The 13346-nt window shown below is 46.3% G+C and overlaps 1 protein-coding gene across 5 annotated transcripts in view; it reads left to right on the forward strand.

Moving 5' to 3' along the window:
- LOC134206900 (adenylate cyclase type 9) overlaps positions 1-13055 on the forward strand; it is a 149887-nt gene extending 136832 nt beyond the window's left edge. For 4 of the 5 annotated variants that reach the window (XM_062682643.1, XM_062682644.1, XM_062682645.1 and 1 more), the window contains 4 exons: positions 2193-2473; positions 2531-3706; positions 9735-9835; positions 9894-13055. In XM_062682643.1, the coding sequence (XP_062538627.1) occupies positions 2193-2473; positions 2531-3706; positions 9735-9835; positions 9894-12925 (4590 nt within the window). In that variant the 3' untranslated portion in view covers positions 12926-13055. The remainder of the gene's footprint in view (positions 1-2192; positions 2474-2530; positions 3707-9734; positions 9836-9893) is intronic. The other variant, XM_062682647.1, reaches the window with a different exon arrangement.
- The last annotated feature ends 291 nt before the right edge of the window (positions 13056-13346 follow it).

Here is a 13346-nt window from a genome sequence, read left to right on the forward strand (position 1 = left end):
TTATCAATTCTCACTTCTCACTTTTCACTTCTCATTTACCTATGCTCATTATTCTTTTCTTACGCCTCTCTTTTCACTACTCGTTCCTTGTCTTTTTGTCCTTCCGACCTTTTGTCCTTCGGCCTTTTGTCCTTCGATGTTTTGACCTTCGGCGTTATGATACACATTCGACCTTTTGACCTTTGACGTTCATCGTGGAATCATCATCACTAGGTGGCTCTGGATTTTGTTTAAATCTCTTTAGAGATTTGCGTCGAATTCTTTCGATTTTTTTTTCGAATTTTGTTTAAATTCTTTTCGGGATTTTGTCACAGAGAACAGACATGGATGCTCGAACAAAATTTCGGTAAAAACGTGTGTAAAGATTTAAATCGCACCTCAGCGCCGCCAACGCAGGCTGCCCGACATAAAAACTCAATCTCACTAAGTGATGGCGTTCTTCACGGCAAATGAGCCTTCCAAATAAACGAAAGATTAAAAAAAAAAAGTGATGGCGTTGGCATACACTACATAAACAATGTAGTGCTTCCACCTAGGAGCGAGCCTAGGAGCAATTCGGAATGAACACTAGCGCTAAAAAGTAAAACACGGCAAATTTTAACCATATTTATCGGCACACTAGCACCGCACAACTTTTACACAAGCACGCGAATGAAGATGAACGTCTGTTCTCTGTGATTTTGTTTAAATTTATCGTCGGGATTTTCTTCTAACTTCTTTCGGGATCAATTTAAATCATTCTCAGGATTTTGTTCAAATCTTCTTCAGGATGGTATTTTTTCTTTTTTTATTGTCTTTATTAATGAGGTTTTCGGCCCTTGACCGGTTCACCTCATAAAGGTATTTGTTTTTTTTTATGGTTTGGTGTTTTTTTTTCTTCCGAGATTCCGTTCAAATACCCTTAAGAATTTGTTTGATGTCATTTGGTTTGCTGTTCGAATCCATTTCGGTTTGTGTTCTGCCCGAATCTCTGCCTTTCAGAATTCTATTCGATCACCTTTGGGAATACTGCTGGAATCCCTTCCGGATTTATGTTGGATTGCCTTCCGGGTATCTGTTCAAATGCTCTTCGGAATCCTGTTTGAATACCCTCCTGGATACCGTTTGAACCCATCGCCGGAACTCCTGAATTTTGTTCGATTCCTTTGAGGATCGCTTTTCAAATTATTTTCTATCTGAATTTTCATTCATTTTATCTAGTTACAATGGGACTCTGTTCAAATCTTGTTGCGAATTTGTTAGATTGCCCTTTCGACGGATATTGTGCACTTATTACTTGTAAAGCATATCTCTCTTCGTCTCAGAAATTATTGATCACCTCAGTTAAAGTTCTTCATACATTATTAATAATTCTTAGATTATATTTAGGAAGTGACCGCTTCTGCTTTGTAAGATGAAGGTCATGGGTACATACCCTGGATCGTCCGTCCTTTTCCTACTTTGTACCTCAATAGGGACACGGCAGGTATTTTCGTCTGTTCGTCATAGTCTCGAAAACCAATAAAAGACACGCTTTTTTGTAAAACTCATGCATACCAAATCGTAAACTCAGGAGAAACGTTCTGCTATAGTGGAGTTGTAGCAAATGTACGTTTCTTTCGTTGGTTTTAGCCCCTATGACGATGGACGGAAATAAATTTGTTAAATATTTTCTATCACGTTCTAAAAATTTTTTGCTACTGCTAAACCTTTCATACTTACAATTCCAAATCCTCCCGTGACATCTAAGAGAGGTCGTAGAGTTCTCTGAATCTTCCATAAGTAGGTGTTCAACTATCCATCCCGTTGCTTCCTCAGAATTCACAAGGATGTGCTCTGGGAAATACTCTAGTTTTGGAGTATGCCTTGCTTACATTTTAGAGGGCCAATTAGCCGCAAATCATTTTCTGTGGTAACAATAGAATTGATATTACTCTCATACAATAGTTTAGGCCTGCACCACCTACGAATTTGTGCCAATCGAATTACCTGATGCTAATGCTAGTCTCGTTCTTCGTAGAGATTTCAATTATCATTGGCTGATCACTGCATTTGATAGGAACGATACAGAAAGATTGTTTTATTGAGCAGACCATTCGACTTGTTTGATAACTCTTTTATATCACCCGAGTATACGAAATGCCATGAAGTCGTACTACATATGTTTCAACCATATTGACAATGCCTTTCTATTTCCTATTTTCTCATTCCAGTCCACGTCCAATCACCGGCGGTCGACGTCAATGACGACGATGCCCCCGGTGCTCACCGACAGCTACAAAGGTTCCGTCGAAGACATCCAAATCTCACTGGCGCCCTACATCCAGAGTTATCTAACCCAAACCGGACGGCGCCACTCGTGCTGCAGCGTGATGCTTCCGGTGGCATTCGAGCGGGCTGCCCCGCGCTCCTGGTTCGATCCACGGTTCGACTCACCCGTCCTGGAGGGTCAGTTCCAATCCAGTGTGTTCCCCCAGATTAGACTCAAATTCAGGTACGCTGCTTGTTCGAGTCCAATGAATGGTTATCAAGAAAGTATTCCTTTTTCCAGATTCGCCCTATTCTACATTCTCCTCTGCTCGCTGGTTTGGTTGCTGTACTTCCTGTTCGATGGAGGGCCTACTCACTATCACCTACTGACGGGATCGATCGGCCTAATCCTGATATTCGGCCTAGTGGGCATGTGGCTCACCCACACCGACATCTATCGGGCCTACACCAACTTCATCTCGATCGCTTGTGCCATCCTGCTCTGCATGTTCTCGCTGTTTCTGCTGATGTTCACCGAGGACGCCCTCAGCCCGTTGGGGCATTTCTCCATCTGCATCGAGATAGTGATGCTCATCTACACCATCATTCCACTCCCGCTGTGGCTGTGCTGCAGCATCGCTTCTGCCTATTCCGTGTGCTTTGAAGTGCTTTCGTTCTTCCACCAGGCGCACTACGTCCAACAACCGGATGTGGACGATGCGGGCGTGGAGTTCTCGGACGGGTCCAATACCAGCAGTAGTGGATTCGTTTACAAAATAGTGATAATCCGGATGTTGATACAGTTATGCGTCCACCTGCTGGGTGTGCACATTCTGATCATGACCGTGGTCCGGATGCGGGGGACGTTCATGAAGGTGGGACAGAATCTGCTGGTTCGGAGGCAGCTCGAGATGGAGAAGCAGCTGAAGGAGAAGATGATCCACTCGATGATGCCTCCGAAGGTGGCGGATTTGCTGTTGAAGGAGAGCGGCAGCGTGGTTAAGGGGATGAGTTTCGAGCAGTGTCCACCGCGGAGGGCGACGCCGTCGGATCTAAAAAGCTTGTTCAGGCCGTTCCACATGAACAGCATGGATAACGTGAGCATACTGTTCGCGGACATTGTCGGATTCACGAAGATGTCCTCGACGAAGACGGCCGAACAGTTGGTGGAGATATTGAACGACTTGTTCGAGCGGTTCGACGATCTGTGTCTGATGAATGGGTGCGAGAAGATTTCGACGCTCGGGGATTGTTACTATTGTGTGAGTGGGTGTCCGGAACCGAGGCCGGATCACGCGATCTGTTGTGTGGAAATGGGACTGGGAATGATTATGTCGATACGGACGTTTGACGCGGAAAGGCACGAAGGGGTGAAGATGCGGGTGGGCGTTCATACGGGTACAGTGCTGTGTGGGATCGTGGGAACGAAGCGGGTGAAATTCGACGTATGGAGCAACGATGTTACACTGGCGAACAAGTAAGTGGAGAAAAATTTAAGTTAGTTCTAAGCAGGGTTGTGAATATTCGGCAGCACTGTATGAATGTGATTTATTTTTTCATTTCATCCCTGTTATGAAATTTACTCCATATTCTCGAAGAGGGACAGAAGTCAGAAATCAAAGAGCAACATAGTTTTATTTAGAGGCCTGAATCAGAGAAACGGGGATAGGTATGTGGTGCCGCCAATCGAACCGTCAAAATACAGCAGCCAATCGAGCAGGAGACCTGTCAAGACTTTCTGATTAGGAATCAAATTTTTAAATCTGTTTCTAAGAATATATTCCATTAATTTGTTTTATGGAAAGCTCTCGGATAACAACATGAAGATTAAAATCAAAATTCTTCTTGATCCTATTCCAATCTTGGTGAGATTCTTCTTCAATATTTTTATGGAATATTTTTATCTTTGAATTGTTTTTGAAAGTTTGAAAGTTTTTGCCTTTCTCATACATCGAGGTGTTACGAAAAGGCTATATATTCACTTCCAAGACGATTTTGTGATAGAAGGTCCGGTTACCCGGAGTGTTATATACCAATCGACTCAGCTCGACGAATTGAGATGATGTCTGTCTGTGTGTATGTGTGTGCGTGTGTGTATGTATGTGCGCAAAATAAAACTCACTCATCTTTTAGGCGCTTATCTTGATCCGATTTGTTTAAGTTGCATTAGACTGGAAATCCTGTCCCATTGTTTCCTATTGAAAATTGGCCAGATCGGACTATGGGATCAAAAGTTATGGCCAAAATGCAATTTATATACTCAAAACACGCTAAGAAATTCTCACTAAATTTTTTAGTGTATATAATGTACGAGAAAGGCACAAGCACCGCTAGGTGGATCAATCAGGGTTTTTAATTCCAATATCTGGTTTCTGATCTACGCTCCTACGGTTCTCTGTGATTTCGATAAAATACCGAAGTTTCGAGTAGAATCGAAAGTTAGTGAGATTCCGCTCGAATTCCTATGAGAATCTGCTTGAATTTCTTCTGGAATTTTACTTCGAAATTCGAAATTCATTCCGCTCAATTTTAGACTCATCTCGAACCACAATAAGATTCGCTATATAGCATAACACAATTCCGCTGGATCCTAGGAAGATTACGAACAAATATTTGTTATGATATCTCAGTGATATTCCTTTAATTTCAATGAGTTTCCACTCAAACTTAAGTGGTATTTCGCTTAAATTTTGTCGGGATTCTCTTCGGTATTCTTTCGGAAACCCTTTCTAAATTCTATCGAAATCCCTTCCCATGATTCTGTCGAAATCCTTTTTGGGATTCCTTGGGGATCCCTTCTCGAGACTCTCTACCCGTAATGCTGGGTAGACACCTTTACGTGTTGTGTTACGGGGTAAGATCTACCACGGTTACATTGCCAGCTACAGGCAAATCCTGACCAAACGAATACCTTCCTCATTATCCAACTCCGTGGTACTTATGAGGGTGTCGCTAAGTCGGTGGCCTCTTGTTACGTAAGTACTACATCAAAACTTCCTTCCTCTCCCTTGTTACGGTGAAGATGGGCGTGGCCAGGAGTAGTAATCCTCATGCTTTTGTTATTTTTGTTTAAGACTGGAATCAAGGACCACTCCCCTTCTTGATTTCTAATAGCATTCTAGATAAGGATCTCAAAAGTAAAACATCAGTATCACTAGTGTCCAATCTACGAATTACATCGTAACAATGCTAATGCTAATGCAAATGCTAATGCTTATGCCTTGGGAATCCCTTTTCGAGACTCTGTCAAACCCCGTTTCGGGATTCCGTCGGTATCTTTTGTCGGGAATCTGTCGGAATCCCTTTTTATGATTATATCGAAATCCCTTTTCGGGATGCTGCAGGAATCCCTTTTCGGGATTCTGTCAGAATTTATTTTTGGGATTCTGTCAAAATCCCTTTTCAGAATTCTTTTGAATCCTATTTCAGGACATTGTCAGAATCCCATTTCAGGATTCTATCGGAATCCCTTGTCGGGATTCTGTCGGAATCCCTTGTCGGGATTCTGTCGGAATCCCTTGTCGGGATTCTGTCGGAATCCCTTGTCGGGATTCTGTCGGAATCCCTTGTCGGGATTCTGTCGGAATCCCTTGTCGGGATTCTGTCGGAATCCCTTGTCGGAATTCTGTCGGAATTCCCTGTCGGGATTCTGTCGGAATCCCCTGTCGGGATTCTGTCGGAATCCCCTGTCGGGATTCTGTCGGAATCCCCTGTCGGGATTCTGTCGGAATCCCCTGTCGGGATTCTGTCGGAATCCCCTGTCGGGATTCTGTCGGAATCCCCTTCGGGATTCTGTCGGAATCCCCTGTCGGATTCTGTCGGAATCCCTTGTCGGATTCTGTCGGAATCCCTTGTCGGATTCTGTCGGAATCCCTTGTCGGATTCTGTCGGAATCCCTTGTCGGATTCTGTCGGAATCCCTTGTCGATTCTGTCGGAATCCCTTGTCGGATTCTGTCGGAATCCTTGTCGGGATTCTGTCGGAATCCCTTGTCGGATTCTGTCAGGAATCCCTTGTCGGATTCTGTCGGAATCCCTTGTCAGGATTCTGTCGGAATCCCTTGTCGATTCTGTCGGAATCCCTTCGGGATTCTGTCGGAATCCCTTCAATTCTGTCGGAATCCTCTTCGATTCTGTCGGAATCCTTCGATTCTGTCGGAATCCTTCGGGATTCTGTCGGAATCCTTCGATTCTGTCAGGAATCCCTTCGGATTCTGTCAGGAATCCTTCAGGATTCTGTCAGGAATCCCTTCGATCTCTGTCGGAATCCTTCGGGATTCTGTCGGAATCCCTTCGATTCTGTCGGAATCCCCTTCGATTCTGTCGGAATCCCTTCAATTCTGTCGGAATCCCTTCGATTCTGTCAGGAACTCCCTTCGATTCTGTCGGAATCCTTCGATTCTGTCGGAATCCCTTCGATTCTGTCGAATCCTTCGATTCTGTCGGAATCCCTTCGGGATTCTGTCGGAATCCCTTCGATTCTGTCGGAATCCCTTCAATTCTGTCAGAATCCTTCGATTCTGTCGGAACTCCTTCAATTCTGTCGGAATCCCCTTCGAATTCTGTCGGAATCCCCTTCAAATTCTGTCAGAATCCCTTCGGGAATTCTGTCGGAATCCCTTCGATTCTGTCGGAATCCTTCGATTCTGTCGAAATCCCATTCGGAATTCTTTTAGGAATCCCCTTCGGGATTCTGTCGGAATCCCTTCAGGATTCTGTCAGGAATCCCTTCGATTCTGTCGGAATCCCTTCGATTCTGTCGGAATCCCTTCGGATTCTGTCGGAATCCCTTCGATTCTGTCGGAATCCCTTCGGGATTCTGTCGGAATCCCCTTCGATTCTGTCGGAATCCCCTTCGATTCTGTCGAACTCCTTCGGGATTCTGTCGGAATCCCTTCGATTCTGTCAGAATCCCCTTCGGGATTCTGTCGGAATCCCCTTCGGGATTCTGTCGGAATCCCCTTCGGAATTCTGTCGGAATCTCCTTCGGGATTCTGTCGGAATCCCCTTCGGGATTCTGTCGGAATCCCCTTCGGGATTCTGTCGGAATCCCCTTCGGGATTCTGTCGGAATCCCCTTCGGGATTCTGTCGGAATCCCCTTCGGGATTCTGTCGGAATCCCCTTCGGGATTCTGTCGGAATCCCCTTCGGGATTCTGTCGGAATCCCCTTCGGGATTCTGTCGGAATCCCCATTCGGGATTCTGTCGGAATCCCCATTCGGGATTCTGTCGGAATCCCCATTCGGGATTCTGTCGGAATCCCCATTCGGGATTCTGTCGGAATCCCCTTCGGGATTCTGTCGGAATCCCCTTCGGGATTCTGTCGGAATCCCCATTCGGGATTCTGTCGGAATCCCCATTCGGGATTCTGTCGGAATCCCCATTCGGGATTCTGTCGGAATCCCCATTCGAGATTCTGTCGGAATCCCCATTCGGGATTCTGTCGGAATCCCCATTCGAGATTCTGTCGGAATCCCCATTCGGGATTCTGTCGGAATCCCCATTCGGGATTCTGTCGGAATCCCCATTCGAGATTCTGTCGGAATCCCCATTCGGGATTCTGTCGGAATCCCCATTCGGGATTCTGTCGGAATCCCCATTCGGGATTCTGTCGGAATCCCCATTCGGGATTCTGTCGGAATCCCCATTCGGGATTCTGTCGGAATCCCCATTCGGATTCTGTCGGACTCCCCATTCGGGATTCTGTCGGAATCCCCTTTCGGGATTCTGTCGGAATCCCCATTCGGGATTCTGTCGGAATCCCCATTCGAGATTCTGTCGGAATCCCCATTCGAGATTCTGTCGGAATCCCCATTCGAGATTCTGTCGGAATCCCCATTCGAGATTCTGTAGGAATCCCCATTCGGGATGCTGTCGGAATCCCCATTCGGGATGCTGTCGGAATCCCCATTCGATTCTGTCGGAATCCCATTCAGATTCTGTCGGAATCCTCATTCGATTCTGTCGGAATCCCCATTCAATTCTGTCGGAATCCCCATTCAAATTCTGTCGGAATCCCCATTCGGGATTCTGTCGGAATCCCCATTCGGGTTTCTGTCGGAATCCCCATTCGAATTCTGTCGGAATCCTCATTCGGGATTCTGTCGGAGTCCATATTCAGGAATCTGTTGGAATCCATATTCAGGATTCTGTTGAAATCCCCATTGAAGATTCTGTTGGAATCTTCTTCGGGATTCTGTCGGAATCCCCTTCGGGATTCTGTCGGAATCCCCTTCGGGATTCTGTCGGAATCCCCATTCGGGATTCTGTCGGAATCCCCTTCGGGATTCTGTCGGAATCCCCTTCGGGATTCTGTCGGAATCCCCTTCGGGATTCGGTCGGAATCCCCTTCGGAATTCGGTCGGATTCCATAGCCATATCGTAGCCAGGATGTCCCGGGCAATTTTTTTTATTATTGTTTTAAATGATGACAGCGGGCTATATCTATTTATGATGATGACACCGCGCTCGTTACTGGATCGATTGGAATTCAATCCGAAGTTCGTTCGGAATCCTCTCCAAAATTCTTTCGGAATTCCCCTCAAGATTTTGTCGGAATCTTTCTCAGCATACTGTCAAAATGCTTTTTGGTATTCAGTTGGAATCCCTCTCAGGATTCGGTTGAAATGCCGTCGGAATCCTTTTCGGGATTTGGAAGGATACTTTTTCGGACTTTTTTTTCGGACGGTCGGAACCTTTTGCGGGATTATGTTTGAATCTCTTCCCGGATTCTGTAGAAACTGCAGTTTAGATTTGTTTGCTATCCTTTTCATGAAGTTGGATTTCGCTTCGGTATTCTTTTATTATATTCTTCAGTTACAATCACCTTCCCTCCCTAGCCGTGCGGTAAGATGCGCGGCTACAAAGCAAGACCATGCTGAGGGTGGCTGGATTCGATTCCCGGTGCCGGTCTAGACAATTTTCGGATTGGAAATTGTCTCGACTTCCCTGGGCATAAAAGTATCATCGTGCTAGCCTCATGATATACGAATGCAAAAATGGTAACCTGGCTTAGAAACCTCGCAGTTAATAACTGTGGAAGTGCTTAATGAACACTAAGCTGCGAGGCGGCTCAGTCCCAGTGAGTGATGTAATGCCAACAAAGAAGAAGAAGAAGTACAATCACCTTCGGGACTCCTTTTAAATTCTCGCTGGTGGAATCTAATTCCAGATTTTTGTTTCTGTTTGTAATTCTTTTCATATCCTCAGAGTTCAGTTATGTATCTTGAATATCAAGATCCCTTCCTCCAAACTTTTTTTTGTCAAATTCTTTTATTTTTGCTTTAATTTGAGTAGATTCTATTAATTTGTTTTGGAACTGTGATCATCACCTTCAAGTTTTTGTTCAAAAATTGTACAGTTCACAGTTTTCTCCGCTTCTCCGGTTTTTAAATCTCCAACTCCAAAGAATCTCTTAACCTAATCATTGCTAGCAGTAAATATCAGATGAAGCATTATGTTTCATGGCTTATACAACGATTTCTTTGTATTGATCAAACTTTTCCAGAATGGAGTCCAGTGGCCGACCGGACCAGGTTCACGTTTCGGAGGAAACCTGCAGTTTTCTTGGTGATTCCTACGTCATTGAAGAAGGAGAAGAAGTCGATGGTAATTTCCATTAGTTATACCTTCAACACGTTAAATATCCCTGCAATCTTTTCCACAGGTCATCGAACATACTTCGTTCTTGGGAAGAAACCGGACCCCGTCAGTTCCATTACGGATGGGCTGTCGAGTTTGGGTCTACCAGCGGATGGCTGCAACATGCAGGCGTCCTCTCCGCTGGATGGAAACCACCACCGACACTCCTTCATCCACAATCATAGCCTGAGCGATGGACACGAATCCGGTGCCTGTTGTCTGTCGCAAAGTGCCACAAATCTATCGTCGATACATCCCGCTGTTCCGCCGGCATCGCCAGCCGGTCCGGTTTCAACATCGCTGAATCCATCGCCGGTTTCAAGTCCTCGGCCACGAATAGCATCGCTTTCGAAGATGACCAGGTTTCTCAAAGGTAAGAGTCGGGACATAGAAAAGCCCAAGATCATCGTCAGCACCAAGTCGATGCCAAACGGGATCGATTCGGACGATGCGGACGAAGATTTGTCCTGCGTCGTTGCATCGGTTGTTAACGAGAAGGGATCCAAGTTCAAGAGTTGGAAGATGGGACGGCTACTGAAGAAGATGGACTCTACGGGAACGTCATCGGCCGTTAACGGCAGCAGCAATGGTCAGGTGGCAACAATAGTAACTATAGCCGCGGAGATGGTAAGCAACAAAGACTGTGATAATAGTAGGAAAAGCGAAGAAGTGCCATGTGTAGTAGAGCAGAGTAGTGGGGGTGTAGGCTACCAGCAGTTACCGATAGTGATCGTCACTCCGAGACCGAGCTGCCACACACTCGAAGTGTCTGGTAGCTGTCCGGTCCAGGGGAGTATACGGTCGCGGGAACGTGAGGGCTCGAAATCTATGAGTGTCGGCGCCTGCGGCGACAATAATTCCAATCTTAGTCAGAATTCCGTGTTTGACGACATCATCGACGTGAGGTCGTACATTTCCCAAAGCCGTAGTGATGTCTCACCGTTTGCCCGAACTGGCAGCTACCGATCCCAGTGCGAGAAGGCTTCGCTGATAACGGAAGCGCCTAGTGGGAGACCTCGTAGCTCAACGATCGCGTCTCATAGTGTAGAGTTGAATAGTAGACATAGTTCGGTTTGCCCTAGCGGTAGGTTACTGTGCGATGGCGCCAGCCTGTGTCCGTCGGCAACTTCCCGGAAGGACTCCGGCATTCGATCGAACAGCCGACGATCGAGCATACAGCAGCAGATCATGCTGATGAATCAAAGTGCGGCTCTTTCAGCACATCGAGTCAGCGGTTACTTCACCAGTTCTCAGTCTAGTCTTTCAGCGGTCGTAGCAGCAGTGAGTGCGTCTTCTGCTAATGCGGCCCGAGATTGCAAAATCAATGGTAACTTAAATGATCTTCGCTGTGTCATCAAAGAGCATCACCCTGATCCATTGGCAGCTTGTCTGCAACAGCTACGAAAACAATCAGATCTGCAGTTGATTCGTTGCGTTAGGGATAATGCACGAAGTCAGCGGAGTTATTTGGTGAAACCGCCGCTCCTACCGATTTCCCTTAAATTCAAATCTCGTCAAATGGAGCATGAGTTCCGTTCGAAAGCTCACCGTTTGGGAAGTGAATCGGAACTGGAGGGAGGCCCTCCGACACTCGCCACTCCCAAGTACAACACCTACATTGACATATTCGTATCGTTCCTCATTTACATCGCCACATCCACCTCGTTGTTCCTGCTGTCGCCGTCGGTTTATTTGGATTCGTACAAAATATGGGTCTGCATTTTCATAGCATTCAGCACCGTGCAGCTGTTTGCTTTGTTTATCTGTACCAAACAGGTCTGTCGAAGGGTTCACAAGTTTGCCCGCCAATCGCGGCCATTCGTCACCCGGAGTTGCTACGACAGCGTCCTCCGAGTTGTCTCCAACTGGTATCCGTGGCACATGTGTGGAGCGATCCTAATGTCTCTTCCGGTTATATCGATTCTGTCGAACTTCGCCATGATGGATGTAAGAAAGTTCAACATCTTTGAGTTCCATTATGGTTTCCTGATGTTCATCTGTGTGATACATTTTTGTAATTTTACGCAGCTGAACTGCTGGATGCGTAACTGTATGGCACTGTTGACGTCGGTAGCTTTCGTTGGGATTGCCATCGGGCATATGTTGGTGTTGAGAAATGGATCGGGGGTGGCAGTGCAGGAGACGGTGGTTCGCGTCAATGGGACACAGGAAGGCGATCGTGAACTTCAGCAGGCGCAGTTTGATTGGTTCAACGACTACCGGATAGAGATCTACGTGGATCTGTTGCTGCTTCTCGTATTGGTGTGGTTCTTGAATCGTGAGTTTGAGATTAGCTATCGGTTAAGTTTCTATGGCAGTGCAGTGGCGAATCAGGACAAGATTCGGGTGCAGAGCATGAAGAATCAAGCGGATATGCTGCTGCACAACATCATTCCAAAGCATGTGGCGGAGCAGCTGAAGAATACGGCCAAGTATTCGGAGAACCATAAGAACATAGGAATTATTTTCGCCAGTATCGTCAACTTCAACGAGATGTACGACGAGTCGTATCTGGGAGGGAAGGAGTATCTGCGAGTACTTAACGAGTTGATAGGAGACTTTGACGAGCTGCTGGCGAGACCGGAGTTCCGGTGCGTGGAGAAGATCAAGACTATCGGAAGCACCTTTATGGCGGCGTCCGGGTTAGACCCGGGAAGCCGAGGGGAAGACAACGTGCATTTGTTCACGTTGCTGGACTTTGCCATCGCGATGCAACAGGTTGTGGATTCGTTCAACCGGGATCTACTGGAGTTCAACCTGATCATGCGGGTCGGGTACAACTTTGGGGACGTGACGGCGGGTGTGATTGGTACGAGCAAGCTTTACTACGACATCTGGGGCGATGCGGTGAATGTGGCCTCACGGATGGACTCGACTGGCGTCCCCGGTCGGATACAGGTGGGGAGCGCGTGCGTGCCGACGCTGTCCGAACGGTACGATTTCGAGCCCCGGGGGAAGGTTTATGTGAAGGGGAAGGACCACATGGAAGTGTACCTGCTGGTAGCCAAGAAGCCCGATTTGCTGGGACCACCAGAGTTAGATATAGATGCAATGTAGGTATGAAGGAAGGGAAGAAGATGTTAGTTTTGACCGGTTTCAGATCGGAAACGCGACTATGCACTCCTTAGGAGCGGGTTTGAATGTTGTAGGTTGGTTTATCAAGTAAATAATGGAGAATGATGTGAAAGCGTGCTGAGCAACTTTTCCAGAACGATCAAAGAGAATGGTGTTATTAGAAGTGTGATAGTTTATCTGGTCAATGGTCTCAGGTTCAAGTGTTCCTTAGTTGCATATAAATGTGTTTTGAAACATACTTCAACTCCTAGATTTGGCAATCTTTATCCATCGCATTTTTAGCTTTTAACGATCTACACTGAGCGCAAAACGTTGTATGCTTTTATAACTATTTATTTATTTATTTTCAAACTGAGGCCGGAGTGGTCTGTGTAATACATAAAAGTCTTCTCCATTGAGCTCG

Source organism: Armigeres subalbatus, chromosome 1 (genome assembly GCF_024139115.2).
Source record: "Armigeres subalbatus isolate Guangzhou_Male chromosome 1, GZ_Asu_2, whole genome shotgun sequence".
NCBI lineage: Eukaryota > Metazoa > Arthropoda > Insecta > Diptera > Culicidae > Armigeres > Armigeres subalbatus.